Here is a 25477-nt window from a genome sequence, read left to right as displayed (position 1 = left end):
TAATGGCTGATCTCCACTATCCCTGCTGAGTCCACAGGCTTCAGTTTTCAACTAAATTTGATTTTCTAACTTTTACCAAGTCTAAGGGTTTGAGGAGGTCTTGCTTTCCCCCCCCCAAAAAAACTTGTAATAATAGGAAGCTTCAGTCATGTATTGATACTGGGTACCATCTCATAGCTGCACTATGGAAAGCTGGCGGCAGGCTGGCCGCAGCACAGAAACTGGCAGGCAGCAAGGCTGTGGCAATGGCTGAAATCCAGGGAAGGGCCAAATCTGTAATTCAGACCTAGTAGCGGAAGATACCTGGCTAAGGGAATGGGGGGGGGGAGGTCAAAGGAAAAATGTATCAAGGCAGCAGCATGGACAGTTGGACTACTTACCAGCTCCAGTGCCAAGGAGAATGCTGAGGATGACAATAATGACAATGAGGATGATGATGATGATGAAGAAGAAGATGGTCTGCGGAGGAGGGCGGGTGCAGGGGGTGCGGTCCACCCCGGGTGTCGTCACTGGGGGGTGGGGGAGGGTGACAAAATGAGTTTTTTTAAAAAATTGGGCTCAGGGAACTTTTTAGGAGTGACGTGGTGGCTTAGGCACCTGCAGGTTCCGCGCTGCCTGAAATGGCAGTGTGGGACTTGCGTCTACCTATTGCCTCTCCCTCAGCCACCCTACGGCTGAGGGGGAGGCGGCGGAGAGGCTCCAAGAGTCAGAGAGGCTCACCCTGCCCCATGGGTGGATCGCCCTGCCCCCACAGGTGGCTCGCTTCGCCCCTGGCTGCAGGACATGCCCCCGTGCCAAGCACCTGAGCGGCTAGCTACGCCGCTGTGCCGGTGTAAAACAGCTGCATACTCATTGTGTCCTAACCACAAAAGGGGGCAGGGAGAAGAAGACACACCAGCACTCCTTGCCTGCTCCAGTGAAAGGGATTGGGTGGGTGGGTGGGGTGATATGTTGCATTAGCTTATACCCAAAGGGTGGGGAAATGGCAAGGGTTTCAAACTTTTCTAGTCTTCACTCTTGCCTTTAACCCAACCCTCCCAAATGAACAGAAGCCATTACGAAGTAGAGGACTGTACTCTGCCAAGTAGGACACCCAGCCACCAGAGTCAGGGTCACTGTGTCAGCCCAATACATTTTGCTGCTTAAGGCATAGTCCAATTGGCAGGCTTGCTAGGGCTGGCCCCTTTAAAAAGAAATCAAGTGCATTTACAAGGGGGGGGGTCATGTTTGCTTCATGTTCTACACTGGCAGTGCGTGAGCACACTGAGGGAGCCCTCCATGCTCACCCAATCTCTGATGCTGACAGACAGGTGGTCACATGCCCGGGGGCAGGGGGTGTGGTGTGGCGGCAGGGTGCAGAGGCTGATGATTGTGGAATGTAGCATCACTGAAGCAGTCAAATACAACATTTCCTGTTACTTTTAATGAAGAGTGTTGTATTATTACTTTAAGCCGGAAACGTAAGGGGAAACTTACCAGGAGCAATAACTGGCATCTTATGGTGAGCAACATGCAAGCTTTCCCACAAGTATAAACACATTTTTACTGTAGAGACATCCACCTCCACGCTCCAGCTACTCACTAAATTTTTCCATCTCAATAGTAAAAATAAAAATAAAAATTATTTATACCCTGCCCTTCCTGGTTCAAAAACTGCACTCAGGGCAGCTAACAACAAATTTAAAACACTTAATTGTAAAAGCAGCATAAAAAAACAGTATAAAAACATGAATAACAATAAAATTCAAAGTTCAGAAATCAACAGTTAGCCACCATGCAGCGTGGGGGGGGGGGAGGCAGCGGGTGGACAGTGCGGCAACCGTGCCGCCCAACATTTTTTCCCCCTCCAGCATGGAACCTGTGCCCACCTTCGTATGCCCCATGTGTGTGGGGTGCTGGCACCCCCATTGGTTGGCGCTGTGAGTCCCTGTGTCCCACAATCATTCTAAAGGTAAACAACCATTTCCTTAAAAAAGGTGAACAACTTTGGGGTCCCCCCCCAAAAAAAGGTTGACAACTCTGGGCAACCTAGGGGCGCTAGGCAGATCTTTGCACCCCAGCACCGCATATGCTTAAGACGACCCTGTTCCTTGACCTGGAAAAGTTTAGTGAGTAGCTGGAGCATGGAGGTTTATACTTGTTGGAAAGCTTGCAATTTGCTCACCGTAAGATGCCAGTTATTTTTTGCCATTGAGGGTTTGGATGGTAACTCAATCCGCTCTATCGCCACCTTAATCCAATGAATAGTGTGTGGTTTACGACTGCGTTGTGTTATGATGGTTTCTATTACAGGCCCAAATACTGTAGCTGACTGTTAAAGGTAAAGGTAAAGGTACCCCTGCCCGTACGGGCCAGTCTTGACAGACTCTAGGGTTGTGCGCCCATCTCACTCAAAGAGGCCGAGGGCCAGCGCTGTCCGAAGACACTTCCGGGTCACGTGGCCAGCGTGACATCGCTGCTCCGGCGAGCCAGAGCCGCACACGGAAACGCCGTTTACCTTCCCCCTAGTAAGCGGTCCCTATTTATCTACTTGCACCTGAGAGTGCTTTCGAACTGCTAGGTTGGCAGGCGCTGGGACCGAACAACGGGAGCGCACCCCGCCGTGGGGATTCGAAGCGCCGACCTCTTGATTGGCAAGCCCTAGGCGCTGAGGCTTTAACCCACAGCGCCACCCGCGTCCCTAGGGATGGAGAATCTGCCTCCAATGGCAGCAGAACTTGGGAATCTGCCTTATACCGAGCTGACTGTTACTTGAGCTTAATTGGCCTAATGCTTACATGCAAGGGTATGACCAGCAGTTCTACTATAATGGCTTTCTTTGCATCCAAGGTGTAGCAACACTGAACTAATGGCCAATGCTTGTAGAAGGCAGATTGCTACGCTCCCAAGTCTCCAGCTGCCTCCAATGGCAGCAGAACTTGGGAATCCGCCTTATACCGAGTCAATCCCTTGGCCCACCCAGCTGAGAATGGTCCAGTGGCGTAGCGTGGGGGGTGCAGGGGGGGGGCCGGCAGCACCGGGCGCAACATCGGGGGGGGGGCGCTCGCACTCGCAGCTCTCTGCCCCTACTGGGTTAGGGGGCGCAAATTACTTGCCTTGCCCCGGGTGCTGGCAACCCACGCTACGCCACTGGAATGGTCTACTGGCCTCAGCTCTCCAGGGTTAGCACTGATATCAGAAAAATAAGTACTCCTAAATCCAGCTGTTATTTCCTAGAGCAGAGTCTTTTCGCACAGGCAGCTGCTGGTTGCTCCAAATCAGGGATGGAGAATCTGTGCCCCTTTAGATGTTGTTAGACTGCCAGCATCCCCAGCCAGCATGGCCAATGGGCTGGGGTTGGTTGGGAGCTGTGGTCTGACAACATCTGGAAGGCCACCAGTTGCTCATCTCCACTCCAAATGCCTTACTGCCTAATAGGGAGGCCACAGTTACCTGCTCCTTGCCTTTGTGCGGCGGGTCCATTGGAGAGAATGGGAGACTCCACCTGGTTGTGATCGTCTTGGACTGACATGTGAGCTCTTTCACACACAGACATTTCTGAGAGAAATTGCACTCCAGGGGCAACTCTGGTTGCGCACAAAGCTTCTGGTCTTGGGTCACCTGAAATAGAAACAAAATGAAGCCAACAGAAAGGAACTGGCTTGTGAACTGAGGCCACCAACACACCAACACACACACAAACACTTTCCAGATATTGGATCCAAAATCAGGTATCCTATGATTCTGATTTCACCTTAACCTCATTGATGGCCAACTGGTAGCTCATTGCTGAGGAAGATGAGTTGCTGGGGAGCACCAGTGGGGAGTTGGGGTGTTGCATTCCTGTCTTGCATGTGGGCTCCCCACAAACATCTGGCTGCTCACTGGGAGAAGAGGATGCTAGACCACATGGGTCACTGATCTGGTCCAGCAGGGCTCATCTTCTTAGGCTCTTATGGGCAGATACCGGCCTGCTGAGTGGGTCAATGCCCTGCTACTTGAGAGGGTGCTATTCTGGCAGTTCGGAAACACAGAGTATTTATTCAGCAAATCCACCATTGACACGTTATCAGCAGTGATTTGAGATGGGTCAGTGTGGGTTTTGCTTTCTGTCTTTCATCATTAATTGGTTAACCATTTTAATCTTGCAAAATTAAAGAATTGAAAAAAAGTTTCTTTATAAATGTATATCTATATCTATCTATCTATCATCTATCTATCATCTATCTATATCTATCTATCTATCTATCTATCTATCTATCTATCTATCTATCTATCTATCATCTATCTATCATCCATCCATCTATCTATCATCTATCTATCTATCTATCATCTATCTATCATCTATCATCTATCTATCTATCTATCTATCTATCTATCTATCTATCTATATCATCTATCTATCTACCTACCTATCATCTATCTATCATCTATCATCTATCATCATCTATCTATCTATCATCTATCTATCTATCTATCTATCTATCTATCTATCATCATCATCTATCTATCTATATCTATCTATCATCTATCTATCTATCATCTATCATCTATCTATCTATCATCTATCATCTATCTATCTATCATCTATCTATCTATCATCTATCTATCATCTATCTATCTATCTATCTATCCATCTATCATCTATCTATCATCTATCTATATCTATCTATCTATCTATCTATCTATCATCTATCTATCTATCTATCTATCTATCTATATCTATCTATATCTATCTATCTATCTATCTATCTATCTATCTATCTATCTATCTATCTATCTAATCTATCATCTATCTAACTATATCTATCATCTATCTATCATCTATCTATATCTATCATCCATCTATCTATCTATCTATCTATCTATCTATCTATCATCTATCTATCTATCTATATCTATCATCTATTTCAGTCAATAACCAGTAGAGAAGATAGGAAAAAACCAGAGCACATCAAACACAATATAATATGTTGAGCATGCTATTAAATGTAGAGTTAAAAACCATGTAAAATATTTTCTTTTTAAAATGAGAAATATAGAACAATTATATTTAAATGGTAAAAAACAATGTAAGGTAATTTTAAAACTAAGACAGGATCCTACGCTGACAAGCAACTGCTGCTGCAAAAAAAAAATAAGCTACCTTTGCAGTAATCTCAGGAAATTGGTCAGCCAAAAGATAGTCAATACAAAACGCTCCAGATCTTCCTGGTATGCTTTGTAAAACCAGATTGTTGCATAGTGGTCAGAGTGTTGGCCTATGACCCAGCCTGCCTGGGTGGTGTTGGGGCAAAGCAGGGCAATGGTGAGGCCAGGGCTGGGGCGACAAGCCAGCAGAGCCCATCAGATACTGGTGTGTTTAGAGTGTCAGACTCAAATCCCCACTCAGCAACAAACTCACAATGTTCCCTCTGGCCTGTCACTCATTCTCAGCCAAACACTCTCACAGGGATCGTGCGATGACAAATTTGAGAGCCAGTGTAGACGATACAAAGCTAACAGGGCCAACGGTCTGTCTCAGAAGACATCTTGCTGTGCTGCGATCCTTCAAGCTACCTCAGTGGCAAGGACAGTGGTACCTTGGGTTAAGAACTTAATTTGTACCGGAGGTCTGTTCTTAACCTGAAACTGTTCTTAACCTGAAGCACCACTTTAGCTAATGGGGCCTGCCGCTGCGCAATTTCTGTTCTCATCCTGAAGCAAAGTTCTTAACCCAAGGTACTATTTCTGAGTTAGCAGAACCTGAAGCGTCTGTAACCCGAGGTACCACTGTAGTTTCAAATAACACAGAGACATCATGATTAACCATTTGCAAGAAGGAATGGGCAGCAGCTCCTTTTGGTGATGGTGCACCTAGCAGCATATTGAAAGCAGGCAGAATAGTAGGCTTGTCTTCCTTTTTACAACTGGTCCATCATTTCCTTGGGTTAGGCAGACAGCCAATCAACAGGTGAGGAAGCTGAACCTGTTGAACATCTGCTTGTCACAAACAGCTGAGGCATAGAAAGCCCACATGGTTAACTGGCCTCCTCAGTTAACCAAGAGCAGAATCGAAGAATCTTAGTTGGAAGGGACCCAAGGGTCATCTAGTCCAACCCCCTGCAATGCAGGAATCGCGGCTAAAAAGCTTCATGAGAGATGGCCATCACTTGTGAGGTTGCCCCTGTGGCTCCTAAGTCTTGGTTAAGGGAAGCTCCCCTCCCCTTTCAAAACTGCAACAAACAATAAAAAACCAATAATAAAACCTTCACAGCAACAGAACCTCACAAATTGTCCATATACTGCTTTCCCACCCTAAGTTATTCCAAGGAGTTCAGCGCAACTTCCCTGTCTACTGAATTTTGGCAATGGACTCTGAGGTTGGTGGGGCTGAAAGTGAGAGACAGTGACTGGCCCAAGGTTACTCAAGGAATTGAGCAGGTAAGTGGAGTTTGGAATTCCCCACCTTATTACCACATCTTTGAAGTAACCACTGCTAACTTTCATTACACGAAAGGCTGCTCATTACTGTATTGTGAGAAATTGCAAGTTTCAGCAGAGAGTGCAAATCTCTTAAATAATATTATGCAATTCTAAAAACAATATCGTTTTCATTCAGAGTAACACGAAACAACACAAACAATGGGTACTGATCACCAGATACAAAGCAAAATACAATCACGATGTGATTATAGCAGCATGTTCAGTTAAGCCCCAAATATGTATGCGTTACAGAGGGTCGAGGTTCCTCTGGGTGAGAGTTAATAAAAGAAATGAACATAAACCAATTGGCATCAAATGTACGAAACTTTTTTTTTAAATTCTCTTCTTAAATGGCATTCCTCTTAAAGGACACCCTGCTCGACTGTTTGCTCGGAAATCCCCATCGTTTTGAACAAGATGGGGATAAAAGTTCAGAAAGGAAGAAAGTAGTTGAAGCAGTTAGCAGCTAGAGGAGATTTTCAAGTTAAGAGGAAAGAGACTCGCCCCGGCCCCGCGCACAGGCCCATCACCTACCGACCTGGTTAGAAAAGGGCTGCCTTTGCCGCTACTCGGCTCGATGGCTCTCTGCCTCGGGGAGGAAAGGAAAGGGAGGGAGGCGGCACGGAGTGTTCTGCGCGTGTGTGCAGAAAACCGGAAACTTTCTTTTCTTCTTTAGACAGAAGAAACGACTGCAGGCGGACGTGAGTGGGTGGTGGTAGGTGTCACATGGAAGGGACATCTTATCCTTAAGGAGCATAATGTCGCGGGGAGAACTGTTTAGTTCACAGGGGGGGAAATGAATGAATGAATGAATGAATGACTGAATGACAGGTGTAAGAAGAGCTGTCACACACAGGAGCAAACTCCTAGGGGCAGAGGGGTCTTCGTCCCCCACCCCCATGGAATATTTTAGAGGGCTGCACCCCCCCCCCCAAGTTGATGGGCATTGCCATTCAAATACTGTGGGTGTACCCAATCATATGATTGATTATGTGGAGCGGGGCTTATCTCCCCCCCCCCAATGTTTTATTCGGGTTTGCACCCCTGCACACACAAATCAAGAGAGAGAGAAAGACGTGGAAAGGAATTGAGGAGCCCAGAACCCGCAGCGCCTACGCTAAACTTCCTATTAAGGAGGAGGCGAAACGGACTCGGGGATCCTCGGTTCTCTTTGCCCAAAGTCCGCTCACAATTGCCCTTAACATTTGAATCAACCGCTCTTCCTGAATTTGGAAAGGGAGACCTTCCTGGAACATTTGAACTGGGCAGGGCCCTAGCTCAGCAGCGGAGCACCTGCTTTGCACGGACAAAGGCCCAGATGCGACCCCCAGCAACAAAAGTAGGGCTGCGAATACCCCCCCACACACCTCTGAAACTCTGAAGAACTGCTGCCAGCCGGTTTGAACAAGACTGAGCTAGATGCAGAGTCCTAAGTAAGGATGCTGACTTGAATAAAATATGGAGGGGGGGGCACAAAAATGATCACGACACACGCACCGTTTGAATGGCAATGCTCATCAATTTTGGGGGGAACCCAGCCCCCTCAAATATTTTATGGGGGGGAGCAAGGGGCCTCGGCCCATGGAGAGGGCAGGCTTTATGCTGGCGGAGGGAAAAGAACCGAGTTATCTGCAGCGCAATTGGCCAGTTACTTAAGTATTTTTATTTATTTACTTGCTTTGGGGGTCAGCTGCCCCCCCCAGCAGTTGGCTACTATGCCAGTCCTACTCCAGAGTAGACCCAGTGGACTAGCGTTCCGCAGGACTACTCAGAAGCCCCATCGCCTCGGCAGCATGGAACTTCTCGTTTTCCCAGGAACGGCGCGCAGAGCTGCAACTGCCGCGCTTTCCTCTGGGACTAGCCTCGTCTCAAACAGCCACGGACTTTTGCTTCTCCCCGGCCGCCCCCCCCCTCCCCAGACCGCGAAAGCCCGTGGAGATTCAGACTCGCCTGTCCCGTCACTACGCTCGGTTATGGGAAAAGACCCTGACTTACTTGGTTTGATCGCAGCCTTCCTTCTATTCCCCACCCAACAGCCGCTTTGCAGCGAGGAAAGAGACGTGACCGGGGGTGGGGGTAGCAACACTCCCCCCCCCCCGTCCTGTCCTCGCCTTCAACTCATCCCATACGGAGACGAGTTTGCGTAACCGGGTGGACTGATGTGATCGGGGAAACCCACGCCCACGCACTTTTCCTTTCTGTGGTTTTTCTGGACTGGGCAGCCGCCCAAACAAAACAGCCTGAAGTCTTTGCTGAAAATGTTGGGCTTTTGCGCTCCTGTGATGAAATATCAGAAAGAACTTCCTGACAGTAGGAGAAAGTGGAAGACAGTAGAGGCGGTGGACTCTCCTTCCTTGGGAGGTTTTTAAGCAGAGCTTGGCCGGCCACCTGCCATGGATGCTTTAGCTGAGATTCCTGCATTGCAGGGGGTTGGACTAGATGACCGGTGGGGTCCTTTCCAATTCTACAATTCTATTTCTGTAAAGGCGCCTCAGGGTTCTGCCTTGATTGCCCCCATTTCCACCCGCGGCTGTGGCATTGCTCCTTCCAAAAGCCTAGTTAATGCTTTCTAGGCTTTGGTAAGGAGCATAGGGCGGACACAGGTGGCGCTGACCCGGAAGTGTCTGCGGACAGCGCTGGCTCCCGGCCTATAGAGTGAGATGAGCGCACAACCCTAGAGTCTGTCAAGACTGGCCCGTACGGGCAGGGGTACCTTTACCTTACCTTTAAGGAGCATAGCAGGACGCGGGTGGTGCTGTAGGTTAAACCACAGAGCCTAGGACTTGCCGATCAGAAGGTCGGCAGTTTGAATCCCTGTGACAGGGTGAGCTCCCGTTGCTCGGTCCTTGCTCCTGCCAACCTAGCAGTTAGAAAGCACGTCAAAGTGCAAGTAGATAAATAGGTACCGCTCTGGCGCGAAGGTAAACGGCGTTTCTGTGTGCTGCTCTGGTTAGTCATGCTTGCCACTTGACCTGGAAGCTGTACACCGGCTCCCTCAGTCGATAAAGCGAGATGAGTGCCCCAACCCCAGAGTCGGCCACGACTGGACCTAATGGTCAGGGGTCCCTTTGCCTTTAAGGAGCATAGGAGCCGACTCCTCGCCTAGGGGCCGAGTTCCCTTTGGGTGGACTCTGGACCTTGCTAGAACCCCCAGGCCTTTTGCCCGAAGCCGCTCCTCTTTGCTGCTTTCTCTGCTACAGAGAAGGGGCTCGCTTAGCCATCACATCGCTCCCCAAGCAGAAGTTGAACTGTTGCTGCCTTCTCCCGAGTGGTGGGGAGAAGCTGCACCTCTTGGATTTCTGCCTGCTGAAAAGGCATAGAAAGGAAAGAGCAAATCCAGGAGGGGAAACGAGTCGCAGCAGGAAGAGAAGAAGACGGGCCCCTAGGAAAGAAATTCCATTGAAGAAGGAACCCCAGTTGCATGGAAACAAGTGCCACTGAATTCAATAGGACTTAATTCTAAGTAGACATATCTTTGCCCCCAATGTATTTGGGTAGTGGTGGGGGCTGTGGGTGGCTGCCCTGGTCTCCCTTAAGTCTGTTTGCCCCGGAGACCCATTGGAAAATTGGGAGGAGGCAGTCCAGCTTTTACTCTGCTTGCTTTGACTGGCATCCTAGCCTCATTTGTTGTTGTTTAGTCATTTAGTTGTGCCCGACTCTTTGTGACCCCATGGACAGAGTACACCAGGCACTCCTGTCTTCCACTGCCTCCCGCAGTTTGGTCAAACTCATCCTGGTAGCTTCGAGAACACTGTCCAACCCTCTCGACCTCTCTCGTCCCCTTCTCCTTGTGCCCTCCATCTTTCCCAACATCAGGGTCTTTTCCAGGGAGTCTTCTTTTGTCATGAGGTGGCCAAAGTATTGGAGCCTCAGCTTCAGGATCTATCCTTCCAGTGAGCACTCAGGGCTGATTTCCTTAAGAATAGATAGGTTTGATCTTCCTGCAGTCCATGGGCCTAGCCTCATTTACCTGGAGGTAAGTCTCATTAGACTTACTTATGAGTAGATATGGTTAGGACTTATCCAACAGTGGTGTTTGGTTCAGCCAGGGGTTGGCAAGGTTTACCTCGCCTGGGCCAGTTCACTCCAACAGAGATCCCTCCATGGGCTGGATCGCGTGTGCGCATGAGCGTGCATTCGCACGATTTGCGGCGTCTGTGCAGAAGCGATTTTTGGTGGTGCGGAAGCAAGTCCCTGAGCCGCACTGCACCTGTTTAGTGCAGAGTGCGGGGACTCACCAAGCAGACAGCTTGGTTCGGGGGCGGCTCAGTTAAATGACCTCCGTGGGCCACTTGTGGCCCATGGGCCTTAGGTTGCCTACCCCTGGTTCAGCTCTCTCTTATTAAAGTTTGCAGTACAGTCGCACATACAGAAAAAGTGCTCCCATTCAGCCCTCCCCATGCCTTCTTTGCTGTGTTCAAACCAGGCTTGGTGATGGTAAAACCACTTCTGTGCAGTCAGTTGCAGGGTGACGATTGATGTGGCTGTGAGGGAACATGGCTCACATGCTGCCTCCTCCTACTCAGAGGTAAGGCCTATTTCCTGGAGGTGCCCTGGAACAGAGTGACTAAAGCCACACATTGAAGGAGTGAGCAGCAAAGCTTTTGCAAGTTCCCTTCCCCAAGTCTATAAACAACCCATTGTCCTGTTCCAAAATATTGCACAACATTCCTGAGTCACTAGGATAAAGAGAGGAAAATTCCTCTGGCTCCCTGTGTGTAAAAACCACAAAAACAAACAAGAACGGCACAGACCTCTGCATTAAATAAACATACATAATTCTCTCTTCTCTGTGGCCATCCATGCCCCAAGATCACATGCTGATTTGCTCTTCAAGAAGTGTCTGGAAGATGGGAGGCAAATGGAGAAAAGGAACTTTCATGGGTGCATTTTTTTTTAAAAGGTTCCTGGAATTTCCCCCTGCCCTCTAAGAAACAATCTTAAGGGGGGGGTGTCATATTTTACATTAGAAATATACAGTGGTACCTTGGGTTACGTACGCTTCAGGTTACATACGCTTCAAGTTACAGACTCCGCTAACCCAGAAATAGTGCTTCAGGTTAAGAACTTTGCTTTAGGATGAGAACAGAAATCATGCTCTGGTGGTGTAGCGGCAGCAGGAGGCCCCATTAGCTAAAGTGGTGCTTCAGGTTAAGAACAGTTTCTGGTTAAGAACAGACCTCCAGAACGAATTAAGTTCTTAACCTGAAGTACCACTGTACATATATTACACAAACCCCTTATATAGGCTTTTCCCGCCAAATGAATGATACCTACCAAAGGATCAATGTATCAGCCGAAGGAGAAAGAAAGTAAACTAAGGCGCAGTTGGACTTCTGAAGTTAATTAACAGACTTCTGCAAAACTACACTGGAGTTGTGGAGGGAGGGAGCTAACTTTCTTTGAAAAGTTAAGCAAAATCTAATGAAATGGTCGTGATTTTGACAAGCTGTGTGTGTGTTGTGGTGGTGGTGGTTGCTGCTTTCTTTACAGATATGCTATTCAGCCTGAATCCCCCTTCACAAGCGGTCTTCCCTCGTCTGATAATTCAAACACACCCACCTGCTGCCCGAAAGATTTAACCAAAAAGGTTAACCGCCTTTGATCAAATGAGATTCTCATACAGCAGGGGATATTTTTAGAACAGGTGTCAGCAAACTTTTTCAGCAGGGGGCTGGTCCACTGTCCCTCAGACCTTGTGGGGGGCTGGACTATATTTTTTTGGAGGGGAAAAATGAATTCCTGTGCCCCACAAATAACCCAGAGATGCATTTTAAATAAAAGGATGCTGATTCCCAGACCATTCACGGGCCAGATTTAGAAGGGGATTGGGCCAGATCCAGCCCCCAGGTCTTAGTTTGCCTACCTATGGGTTAGAAGAAACTTCTTGATGAAATTGGTTGGTGGGCGAAGGAGTCATGTTAGGGGTCAGGTTAGGCTGAACCACCGTCGGTTGGAGATGGCCTCTGTCTTGATTACCTGCACAAAACTATTTACGGAAGACTGTGGTGGGGCCTGACAGGCTCCCTAAAAGACTGCTGTTGCTGTTGCTGCTCTACAGAGAGGGCTCCTTTTTTAATACTGTTTTTATTTTTTATCTATGTCATTTTAAATTATTATTGATATTAAAGTTGTATTTTTAGTTTTAGATTTTATGATGAATTGTTTCCCATATGTACCTTTTGATGTGTTTTATTTATTGTTTATGACTTTTGTTATGTTGGTAATTATGTAAATCTTGTAATGTTGTAAGCCGACTTGAGCATTGTTTTAACTATGGTAAGGCGACAGACAAATAAAATGATGATGATGATGAAGTTACAGGGAACCAGGCAGAGGGTCTTCTCGGTAGTGGCACCTGCCCTGTGGAATGCCCTCCCACCAGATGTCAAAGAGAAAAACAACTACCAGACTTTTAGAAGACATCTGAAGGCAGCCCTTTTTAGGGAAGCTGTTAATGTTTAATAGACTACAGTGGTACCTCTGGTTACATATGCTTCAGGTTACATATGCTTCAGGTTACAGACTCCGCTAACCCAGAAATAGTGCTTCAGGTTAAGAACTTTGCTTCAGGATAAGAACAGAAATTGGGCTCCGGCGGCGCGGCAGCAGCAGGAGGCCCCATTAGCTAAAGTGGTGCTTCAGGTTAAGAACAGTTTCAGGTTAAGAATGAACCTCCGGAATGAATTAAGTACTTAACCTGAGGTACCACTGTACATGGCGTTGGAAGGAACTATGAAAGTCATCTAGTATGTTGGAAGCCGCCCAGAGTGGCTGGGAAAACCCAGCTAGATGGGCGGGGTATAAATAATAAATTATGATGATGATGAAGATTCATCCTGATTTGCCTGCACAAAGCTTGAGTGGAGATTAGATTATATCCTGTCTTTATTGTGCATTTGTTCCAATTTGTTTGTGAGGAGGTTAGACATCAATGAGGATTCATCCTTCATTCATCCTTGGTTTGCTTAGAGGGAGTAAAAAATCTTCCTTTGCTCATTTCCCTCATGTCATAAAAAAAAGCTATTGTTCCTTTTTAAAAGTAGACTTGTCTTGCTAATTTAACCCCTTTAATCCGTTGATTGTGCAAACCTAAATTTCCAGGCATCCAAAATACTGAGAGCCTGGAGGCACCCCTAAAGGTAAAGGGACCCCTGACCATTAGGTCCAGTCGTGGCCGACTCTGGGGTTGTGGCGCTCATCTTGCTTTATTGGCCGAGGGAGCCGGCGTACAGCTTCCGGGTCATGTGACCAGCATGACTAAGCCGCTTCTGGCAAACCAGAGCAGCGCACAGAAGCGCCGCTTGCCTTCCCGCCGGAGTGGTACCTATTTATCTACTTGCACTTTGACGTGCTTTCAAACTGCTAGGTTGGCAGGAGCAGGGACCGAGCAATGGGAGCTCACCCCGTCGTGGGGATTCGAACCACTGACCTTCTGATCTGCAAGTGCTAGGCTCTGTGGTTTAACGCGCAGCGCCACCCCTAGGTGTCATTAAACAGGGAGTAGGAATCCATTTTCAGCTGGGGTGTGTGTGGACTCCTTCATGGAGAGCATTCTTGGATCTGCATGCCAGGGCAGGTGAGTCAGAGGCAAAACTAGGGATGTGTCTCCTTCAGTAGGCTACATTCTAATGACCCCCCCCCCAACAAAATAATTCATTGGTTTCTACACACCCACCCATCTCTCCATCTTCCATCCAGGCATGCAAGAACCATCTTCATGGTGTGCCAGTGTGGTGTAGTGGTTAAGAGCAGTAGTCACGTAATCTGGGGAACCGGGTTCGCGTCTCCGCTCCTCCACATGCAGCTGCTGGGTGACCTTGGGCCAGTCACAGTCTCTCAGCCCCACTCACCTCACAGAGTGTTTGTTGTGGGGGAGGAAGGGAAAGGAGAATGTTAGCCGCTTTGAGACTCCTTAAAGGGAGTGAAAGGCGGGATATCAAATCCAAACTCTTCTTCTTCTTCTTCTTCATTGTTCCAGCCAGGCAGATTTTTATTTCAGTTCATAGATGGACCCCTGGGCCTTGCTCTTGTTGCGAGGGGCGTTCCCCTTCTCACCAGTTAATGACCACTTTTTGTTGTGTTCAAAACCTGCCTAAAGAGGCCTTCACTTGTCTGCAGAAACCACACACAGCACAAAGCCTCTTAATGTCTGCAAGTGCTCAGGAAATGAGCCATCTTCTGCAGCAGACAAAAATATGAACTTGAGAGGAACCTGCTGGAGGCCAAGCAAGTCTACCAACGCCCTGTTTTTGCAGCGGCCAGTCAGATGTCAGCCAGATATATTCAAATAAAGAAAAAAAGCAACAGGATACAATCCAAAATGTTACAAAATAACGAGCAACCTTTTGACTCCTCCATAATAGTTCACCGGGCTGGATGCCCAGCAAAAATTTGCCCTTGTTGCCCTCCCTTCTCCTAGGATTGAAAATGGGACTTTTTTTTTTGCAGGTTGAGCATGTGCTATACTACTGAGTTAAGGACCTTCCCAACTGGGTTTGGGAATATTTTTATTAATTTATTTACTTTCTAATTATTTTTTAAAGTTGCGTAACGAACACAGCCAGTCAAAAATGTAACAAAAGAGAGAAGAAATGTTAACAAAATCTAAACTATAACTGGCTAAGCAGAATGAGATACGAAAATACTGAGGGGCTTCTGTGTGCAGACACCACTGCAGAAAGTTTTCTAATAATCAGAGATACAGCATTTAAAGAGAAACCAACATTTAACTTTTAACATATCCATACATTGGAATATACCCTAGAGCAAGTGGTTCTCTTTCTTTTGCTGTGGGCCACACGCTAAGAATAAAAACTTGCATGGGCCATCCTGTATTTTTTATTGATAAGAAATACATGGCCTCCAATACTAAGGCTCCGATACTTTGGCCACCTCATGAGAAGAGAAGACTCCCTAGAAAAGACCCTGATGTTGGGAAAGATGGAGGGCACAAGGAGAAGGGGACGACAGAGGACGAGATGGTTGGACAGTGTCCTCGAAGCTACAAACATGAGTCTGGCCAAACTGCGGGAGGCAGTGGAAGACAGGAGTGCCTGGCGTGCTCTGGTCCATGGGGGTCACGAAGAGTCGGACACGACTAAATGACTAAACAACAACAACAACAAAAACAACATGGCCGGGGATGGGGGACAACAATTAGCAGTGCTTGATTTATAACGTAGAACACAACTACTTTATAATATGATGGTGGGACATCCAGAAAGTATAAGTTCATAAGAACAGGAATAATCCCCAAAATATACCCTAAGTATGTATAAGCATGAGATTTATTCTATACAGTGGTACCTCGAGTTACATACACTTCAGGTTACATACGCTTCAGGTTACAAACTCCACTAACCCAGAAATAGTACCTCGGGTTAAGAACTTTGCTTCAGGATGAGAACAGAAATTGTGCTCTGGCGGCGCGGCGGCAGCAGGAGGCCCCACTTGCTAAAGTGGTGCTTCAGGTTAAGAACAGTTTCAGGTTAAGAACGGACCTCTGGAATGAATTAAGTACTTAACCCGGGGTACCACTGTACTAAGTATGAGAGCTATACTATACTACACTGAAATGTTTAAATGTTTCTTTGATTGTCCTTGATTCTTCTTGCAACACTTCCCAAGGCATGGCACGCCCTTTGAGAACCGCTGTCCTAGGGAATTTGCTTTTGTTGCCTGAAGAATGTATAGAGGCAATTCAGCTCTTATCTGGTGTTTTGCAGTCATATCTCTCTACATGTTTATTTCCTCCCAATAATCTTGGCTTTCATGTAAGGTTTCTGTATCAGGGCTATCTGCACAGTGCTGTTAAATTAGCCCCTTTAATATCCTCCCGTTTCTTAGTCATTCAATTGACATTGTGCCCTTCCTCCCAAAGGAGCTAAGGACAGCAAACACATCATTAAAATAACATCATAAAAAACCATTATTTCATTGTTAGCACCATTTATTTATTTTTAACAATTGGCCTTCTCTCAGCCAAAACCAGGCTAGAATTTAGACACTCCTGCCCTAGAACGAACTACTGAACTTGTTTAAACTAAACGCCACAGGGGTGTTATTTATAGAAAACTGCTTTTATCACGTATTACACAAAATCAATCTGCTGGGTCCTTCCCTCTTGTCTCTGGGGATTTTGGTGAGCAGTGATGTGGCGATACATCGACATGCAGGGGCTTGTCAGGGCAGCCACATAACAACCCCTACAAACCACACACACTCCCCGATTGACTCAAAGAAGGCTGGCAGCTGTATAAAGGAGAAGTGAAATTATGGTGGTGACGACTATTCATGTAAGAGCAGCCTGCCAGGTCAAGCCAACGGCCCATCTAGTCCGGCTTCCTGTTCTCACGGTGGCCAACCAGATGCCTGTGGGAAACTTGCAAGCAGGGTCCAAGCAGAAGAGTACTCTCCCTTCCTATTGGGCGATACTCTGATAGCCCCCAAATAGTATTGCTCTATTATGCCTTGGGCAGACCACACCTGGAGTACTGTGTCCAGCTCTGGGTGCCACAGTTTAAGAAGGGTGTTTGCAAGCTGGAACACGTGCAGAGGAGGGAGACCAAGATGACCAAGGGTCTGGAAACCAAGCCTTGTGAGGAACGGTTGAAGGAGCAGGGCATGATTCTGATGAAACATTAGGAAGAACTTTCTGGCAGTTAGAACTATTTGACAGTGGGAGGAACTCCCTCGAAAAGGTGGTAGACTCTCCCTCATTCAGGGCTGGATTTAGGTTTGATGAGGCCCTAAAATACAGAAGGTAATGGGGCCCTTTATATGTCCTGCTGTCCTTCGTCAACAACAAATTGTCACTGTTTTTTTGTGTTGAATATATGCTATATGTTTTTTTTGTGTTGAATATATGCTATATGGTAATTTATGGAGCTAATAAGTCCAACACAACACAAAACACTGTTGCTGTATGTAGGTTTTATTTTACTTGTTTCTATCTTATATTGTGGGAATGTACATTCAGGGTTTTTTCCCCTTTAAATTTTTGGGCCCCCCCAAGAGAGTGGGGCCCTAAGCTATAGCCTGTTTAGCTTATACATAAATACGGCACTGGCCATAAGGCATTGAGGCATCTGATCAAAGATCTGTATTTTAAATTGAGCTTAAAAATATATTTTCAGATGCTTGCTCCAGGCTAGGCAGTAAAAGCTGCTGAGTGCCTTGGCAGATGTTTATTTTTCTGAACAGGGCCCCTCATTGATTTGTTGCAGTACCTCAAAGTTGTAAAAAGGAGCAAAAGCTGGGAACAAAGGTCATACAAATTACAGAATACAATCCAAGCTGCAAAAACATTAATTAGAGTTGGTAATTACTCAGACTCAGCCATATCTTCCCAAGGTTTAAGGTATCCTGAGAAGGTTAAAGGGGCAAAGAGCTAATAGCAACAACAGCTGCAGCCTGGTGAGGAAGAGAGACTGCTCTGAGGTTGCTTTTAGGTCACTTTGGAAACTGTTTTTTTACTAATCGTTTCTTCTAAAAATCAATCTATGTTATATATATATATATGTACTGACTTTAATGTAACTATACAAAGAATGTAGAAAGTAAGAGATGTTAGATTCTTATGTTAGATTCTTATTTCATTGATGGTGTGTGAGAAGGTGAACCCAAGACCTCTGTTTATATGACAAAATTTGAAACCATGAGCCATCTGTTTTAGCCATTTGCCCCTGTTGCCAAGGGCAGAAAAGCAAAGAGCAGAAGAGCAAAGGGCATAGGGTGATCTGATAATTAAGATGCCTTGTCAAGGCAAATGTAAGATATATGATAGAAGGAAATATAGCTCTTTGTCTCCCATAAAAGGTAATAGGAAATGGGTGTATCTTTTATGATTGGTTCTATCAGACAGCCAATAGGAATTTCAACCAGGCTGATTGGACAGAGGCAGCCAAAGGAGGAGTAAGGAGGCTGGGCTGAGGGAATATAAGTGCTGGTCACCAGGGCTGGCTGTGCAGAGCTTTTGGTAAATATACCACTGTGCCAATCATTTATTTGTCTGACAAATAAATTATTATTTTAATTTCTCTATTGCTGCGTTGAATATTTCATTCCAGCTAAGCGTTAACCACAAGCAGGGTGCTACAGCATAAAGCATATATACCATATGGAATAAGGGATTAGGCATATATGCAATAAGGGACTAGGCATATATGCAATAAAGTATAAGGCATAAATGCCATAAGGCATACGGAATTAGGCATACAGTATATGCCATAAGGTATAAGGCATATAAACCGTAAGGCATAAGGGATTAGGCATACATGACACAACGTATAAGGAATTAGGCCTCCTATTTGCAAGAAGGAATGGGCAGCAGCTCCTTTTGGTGATGGTGCACCTAGCAGCATATTGAAAGCAGGCAGAATAGGAGGCTTGTCTTCCTTTTTACAACTGGTCCATCATTTCCTTGGGTTAGGCAGACAGCCAATCAATAGGTGAGGAAGCTGAACCTGTTGAACATCTGCTTGTCACAAACAGCTGAGGCATAGAACGCCCGCATGGTTAACTGGCCTCCTCAGTTAACCAAGAGCAGAATCGAAGAATCTTAGTTGGAAGGGACCCAAGGGTCATCTAGTCCAACCCCCTGCAATGCAGGAATCACGGCTAAAAAGCTTCCATGAGAGGTGGCCATCACTTGTGAGGTTGCCCCTGTTGCTCCTAAGTCTTGGTTAAGGGTAGCTCCCCCCCTCTTTCAAAACTGCAACAAACAATAAAAAACCAATAATAAAACCTTCACAGCAACAGAACCTCACAAATTGTCCAGATGTTCATATACTGCTTTCCCACCCTAAGTTATTCCAAGGAGTTCAGTGCAACTTCCCTGCCTACTGAACTCTGACAACTGACCCTGTGAGGTTAGCCGGGCTGAAACCGAGAGACAGTGACTGGCCCGAGGTCACCCAAGGAATTGAGCAGGTAAGCGGAGTTTGGAATTCCCCACCTCTTTACCACATCCTTGAAGTAACCACCGCTAACTTTCATTACACAAAAGACTGCTCATTACTGTAATGCATCACTGAGAAATTGCAAGTTTCAATAGAAAGCACAAATCTCTTAAATAATATTATGCAGTTCTAAAAACAGTATCGTTTTCATTAAGGAGAACATGAAACAACACAAACAATGGGTACTGATCACCAGTTACAAAGCAAAATACAATCATGGTGTGTTTAAGGCATAAGGCGATTAAATATAAGGCATATATGCCACAAAGCATAAGAGATTAATCATATACAGTGGTGCCTCGCAAGACGAAATTAATTCATTCTGCGAGTTTTTTCGTCTTGTGAATTTTTTCGTCTTGCACCGCTGTGTATTGACGGTTTCCCATAGGAATGCATTGGCGGTTTAAAAAAAAAGGCGCAAGACGTTTCGTCTTGCGAAGCAAGCCCATAGGGAAATCCGTCTTGCGAAGCAACTCAGAAAACGAAAAACTCTTTCGTCTTGCGAGTTTTTCGTCTTCCGAGGCATTCGTCTTGCGAGGTACCACTGTATGCCATAAACCAAGGCATAAGGCATATATGCCATAAGCAGGGCCGGATTTAGGTTCGATGAGGCCCTAAGCTCTGAAGGTAATGGGGTCTTTTATATATCCAGCTGTCGTTTGTCAACAACAAATTGTCACTTTTTTTCTGTTGAATATATGTTATATGGCAATTTATGTACCTAATAGGTCCATACACAACACAAAACACTGTTGCTGTATGTAGGATTTATTTTATTTGTTTTTTATCTTATATTTTGGAAATGTGCATCCAGGTTTTTTTCCTTTAAAATTTTTGGGGGGCCCCCAAGGGAGTGGGGCCCTGAGCTATAGCTTGTTTAGCTTATACGTAAATCCAGTACTGCCTTCATTGGAGGTTTTTAAACAAAGGGTGATTGCCATCTGCCATGGACATATAAGCCAACTCCTAGGGGCTGAGGTCCCTTCGCCCCCCCCCAATAAAATATTTGAGGGGGCTGCCCCCCAAGTTAATGGGCATTGCCATTCAAATGGTGTGCATGTGCCGTATCATGTGATCAGTTATATGGGGCGGGGCTTACCTTCCGCCCTATAATATTCAAGTTGGCACCCCTGGTCATGGATGTTTTAGTCAAGATTACTGCATTGCAAGGGGTTGAACTGGATGACTGGGTTCCTTCCAACTCTACAATTCTATGTTTCTATTAAAATGTGAAAAAATCATTCATAAGAAAGCTTGGGCTACTATCACTCCTTGCACATAGCGGTTAGTTGCACAGTAGCACCATAACATTATGTTTTAAAAACACTATACAGTGGTACCTCTGGTTACAAACTTACAGCCATAACTCATGTTACATTTGCTTCATGTTATGCTCTTTCAGGTTACATCCCGCAGCGACCCAGAAGTGCTGGAAAGGGTTACTCCTGGGTTTCGCCGCTTGCGCATGCGCAGTAGCGCAGAATGACGTCATGCGCATGCGCAGAAGCGGTGAATAGCAACCCGCGTGTGCGCCGACACGCCGACACGGGTTGCATTCTATTCATGTTGCAAATGGGCCTCCAGAGCGGATCCTGTTCTCAACCAGAGATGCCACTGTAATTCATTCCGGAGGTCTGTTCTTAAACTGAAACCGTTCTTATCCTGAGACGCGCTTTCGCTAATGGGCTTTCCCGTTGTGCGTGTGCCTCTGGTGTGCTATTTCCATTCGCATCCTGGGGCAAAGTTTGCAACCAGGAGCAACTACTTCCGTGTTAGCAGAGTTCGTAACCTGAAGGGTTTGTAACAAGAGGTACCACTGTATAGCAGGCATGTGAATATCTAGTTCAGGATGAGGAGAGGGTGGGGGTGTTTAATCTCTTACCCTTTAATCTCTTGTCATTGCCTGAGGACACTGTTTGGTAAGAGGAATCAATGCCAGGGAGGAGTGTTTGCTGTTCCACTCATCCTTGGCTGAGTCATCTCTGGAAGGGTATAGGAACTTGGGTGAGAGTCAGATTACAGTTCCAAACTGTATGCTTGACAAGTGGCAATTTTTATTGGTGGTTGCCTCATCTCCTTAATGTTTTTTGTCCCCTTGAGACGCCCCACTTTAGGATTATTTTATTATTTGTTATGACATTTATATCCCACCTTTCCTCCAGGATGAAAGGGAGAAACCAATGTCCCCACTGTGGAAGGACGTGTGGATCCAGAATTGGCCTCCACGGTCACTTACAGACTCACTGCTAAAACCGTGTTTATGGAAGACAATCTTACTCAGCTACGAGTGATCACCAAAGAAGAAGAAGAGATTTCATCCTCGCAACAAGCATGTGAGGTAAAGTGAGAACCTGTGATTGACTCCAAGGCAGCCATAGGCAAACTTGGCCCTCCAGAAGTTTTGGGACTATAACTTGTTGTAAATAAAAATATGCCCTTTTCCCTTATGGGGTATCCAAGAGCCCAAGAACCCTTTTAGCAGACCTTGAAGCTAGTTTGAGTGAGAGTTTACTTCCTTAGACTAAAGAGTGCAAGTTCCTAGAGAAATGATCTTTAAAGGAAGATTGAAGTGAACATTTTTCCTAAGATAGGGAGAGGATCTCTTATAAAGCATAGTTAAAACAGCCATAGATTTGATTTAAAAGGAATACAAAAGTGAACAATTTTTCCTAAAGTTGCAGAGGAATAGTAAGCCTAATCTAGATTATTATTTTTTAATAAGTACACATAGGAAAGTGAGATGCAGAGTACCTTAGGAAAGATTGCCCCCCCCCCTTTGCAGTTTCCTTTAAAGGAAGCTTACTCGGGAGTAAATTTACCTGGCACAGAAGTAAGAAGGGGAAAAAAACCTGAAAGAGACAGAATGAAACAAGGGGGGGGGGCATTTTCTAAGAAAAGAGGCCAGGAAGTCTTATAGAGACTGATATCAGGACTGGACTCAGATAGACAATTTTGCTGGCCATGAAAGCCTCTACATTTAATAACAATTTTCTTAGAAAGAACACCATACTTTCATTGGCATATGCTTAATGAAATACATACACTGCATTTTAGCTTGAGAGAGCATTGTGCTCAACTAGGCTTTTGCAGCAGAAACATTAGGCTAACTTCACAGCACATTCCGAAATAGACTGGAACACGGATGTAGACTCACAAACTCAAAAGTTGCAGCAAAATCACCCTCCTCACTTAAGCTATAGAGGGAAGAGGTGGGGTAATTCTCCTTTCAGAACACAAGTAGCACGTATACAGGATTTTACCACTTGGGAGGAAAACTCTCTTTTAGAGCCTCTCTCAAATAACAAACATTTGCACACTTCACTCTCCATTTTGTCTTGTTTAAGATTGGTAAGGCTCAACATGGCTTCCTTAGATTTAGAATTTGGAGCAAGCTTGCATTTTTATTTTAGATGGCACATTTATGACAAGCAGCTGCTGGATGTTACCTAAGTACAATTTAAACACAGGAAAAATGTTTCTTAAACACAAATTGAAGGGGACTTTCAGAGTCCAGGCAGGAAGTAAGCACCAACTGGGCTTCTTTCCCATCAGGTGTCTGTGGGTTCATTTCTTTTGATTGAGGTGCACCCATTTTAAGAATTTTAATAGCACTAGCTTTTACGTTTATACTGCAGTCGGGGTTTTATCCCCACTTTTCAGGAAACACAATAAATAACCCACAGTAGACTCAATTTGGACAACTCCGAGAATTAGTACTGTGACACACCGCCGTTCGTCTGGCCTGACTTACTAGGCTGGTACAGCTGTTGGCCTTTCCTGGCTACTAAGCTAACAGTGCGATCAGCGATCTCAACCCCCCCCCCTACGGTCATTACTCAGCCGAGGAGCCCACAGCAACCTCCTGCCTCTTACAATCTAACCTGAGAGTTCCCTACTGGATGCTTGCTTGGCGCAGTGCCAGATTGGGACTCAGAAATGACAAAGAAGGAAAGGAATCAGGTGCCCTTGCTTTCTCTGCTCACAGGTCATCTCTAACAAAGATTTCCATGGCAGAGGTGCGGCTGCACCTGGGAATTATAGTTTCAGAAGAAAAAGCATGACCTTTTCTGGGCAAAACTCCGAAGGAATAGGTTGGCATATAGACTGTAGAAGGGAAATGAAAGAAGTCACACACAACTTTTCCCTGGGCATACTCCGAAGGGTTAGGGCTGGTGGTGAGATTGAGGGGACAGAAAGGAGGAGAAGGCAAATTTTCAAGGGTTAGATTAGGGAAAAAGTAGAAAGTTTAGATTTGAAGGGAAAAGGAAGAGTTAAAGAATTCTGGTTGCTGTGGTTTAGAGAACCCAACCCATGTTTCCTACTTAATACTCACTTCCGCATGCGCTGTTCCTGGTGATCCTGCAATCTCTTGACTGGTTGTTTAAGGCCGGCCTGATCAAGCGTTGCTTCCTCTGGTTAACCCCACTGAACCTCCAGTTATTTCCAGACCCTGGGATCAATGGAGGACTGGTTATTCCTCCTGGCAAACTGCCTGGTGCACGCTGGATAACCAGTCCTTCCTCACTTCCAGAATCCGGGTAACCAAAAGTCCCTTCGTGGTCGCCATCTGTTGTAAATAAAAATATGCCCTTTTCCCTTATGGGGTATCCAAGAGCCCATATAGAGTCCTTACATAGGTTCCCTATTGGTAGGAGAGAATAACAGAGGCCAACCAGAGAATATTGAGAAGCAAAGCAGCTAGTAAGCTGGATCTTTATTGATCTGTTGCAACAGGGTGCTTCCCTCACACGCAGGAGAGGAGGAGGAACCCAGAAAAATGGCGCCCAAGGCTTTATAAAGACTTTTGAAATTGCCACCCTGTAGATCAAGACCACCCCCAGAAACATCATACATACATCACAGGAGGGGGGTAACCTAAGACCACCCGTCAGATACATCCCAGAAAAGGCAGTCTAAAACAGAACATTTGCATGTTGTTTTTCTCCTGTCGCAGTTTATCTCCTGTCTGGCAAGTTACTTGATTGGATTGCCTGGGGAGCCTGGCCATTCTTTTGTAGTGGTAAAATACTTATTTCCTGGGCCAGGTCACAGGCTCACACCCTATTCATATCTTAAATGTGTCCTTAAGACAGGATTTGTGAGGAAAGAGACAATGGGGAGACTTTTCCAGTTTGACCTTGCAGAGAAAACATTTGGTCAGTTTAGGAATCAAAATGGTTCCAGGTTGGCCTTCCTGTGCTGATCCATGTATGTGCGGTTATGAACATTAACATATATCTAAGACCATAAATAAGACCATAAAATTCCTATCACAAACTCCCATGATCCCTAGCTAACAGGACCAGTGGTCAGGGATGATGGAAATTGCAGTCCCAAAACATCTGGAGGGCCGAGTTTGCCTATGCCTGTTCCAAGGTCACCCACTGAGTTTCATGGCTGATTAGGGGATTTGGTCTCTCAGGGCCTAGTTTGTCAGAGATTTTCTAAGGCATTTTGCCTGCCTCTGAGAAGCTGTGAAGAGCTCCTCTTGCAGAGCTGAGCCTGACAATTGGAGATCTGCTCCACCTCACCAGTTTTTATCATGATTAGGGGATCGCATCCAACTCAAGTACGTTGACAGAGTAGAGACTTGCGGTGCAAATCCTAAACACTGTACTCAGAAATACAGTGGTGCCCCGCAAGACGAATGCCTCACAAGATGGAAAACCCGCTAGACGAAAGGGTTTTCCGTTTTCAGAGGTGCTTTGCAGGACGAATTTCTCTATGGGCTTGCTTCGCAAGACGAAAATGTCTTGCGATTCTTGAGGGGTTTTTTCGCTCCCCACCCCCTTTTTCTAAGGCGCTAAGCTGCTAATAGCCTTTTAGCAGCTAATCCGCTAATCCCTTAAGCCTTTAATAGCTGCTAATAGCCGCTAAACCGCTAATAGCGCTAATCCACTAATAGGGTTGCTTCGCAAGACGAAAAAACCGCTAGACGAAGAGACTCACGGAACGGATTAATTTCGTCTTGCGAGGCACCACCGTAACTCCTATTGTATTAAATGAGCTCAATTACTTCCAGGTATGTGAGATTAGGACTGCAGCTTAGGAGGCCTTGACTAATTATTCAT

The 25477-nt window shown here is 45.9% G+C and overlaps 2 protein-coding genes across 7 annotated transcripts in view; both read right to left on the bottom strand.

Annotated features, from left to right (window-relative positions):
• The window catches only part of LOC310670910 (C-type lectin domain family 2 member D-like), a 48179-nt gene extending 39322 nt beyond the window's left edge, over nucleotides 1-8857 (bottom strand). Inside the window, exon 1 of the mRNA XM_083426760.1 lies at nucleotides 8833-8857. The gene's annotated coding sequence lies outside the window, so the exon portion shown is untranslated. The remainder of the gene's footprint in view (nucleotides 1-8832) is intronic.
• Nucleotides 1-25477, bottom strand: part of LOC310670891 (C-type lectin domain family 2 member B-like) — a 221216-nt gene that overhangs the window by 34487 nt on the left and 161252 nt on the right. For 2 of the 6 annotated variants that reach the window (XM_083426731.1, XM_083426735.1), the window contains exons 2-3: nucleotides 3433-3600; nucleotides 381-509 (exon numbers count right to left, since the gene is read on the bottom strand). The exons of 1 other annotated variant lie outside the window; for it this stretch is intronic. In XM_083426731.1, coding sequence (XP_083282857.1) covers nucleotides 381-509; nucleotides 3433-3600 — 297 coding nt within the window. Of the gene's footprint in view, nucleotides 1-380; nucleotides 510-3432; nucleotides 3601-6978; nucleotides 7097-8439; nucleotides 8728-25477 lie in introns of those variants that run through there. 3 more of the 6 variants (XM_083426732.1, XM_083426734.1, XM_083426733.1) reach the window with 3 other exon arrangements.

This window comes from Podarcis tiliguerta (assembly GCF_965153285.1).
Source record: "Podarcis tiliguerta genome assembly, chromosome: 2".
Lineage (NCBI taxonomy): Eukaryota > Metazoa > Chordata > Lepidosauria > Squamata > Lacertidae > Podarcis > Podarcis tiliguerta.
Note: the sequence above shows the minus strand (reverse complement) of the source record. Positions and strands in the feature narration are given on the sequence as shown.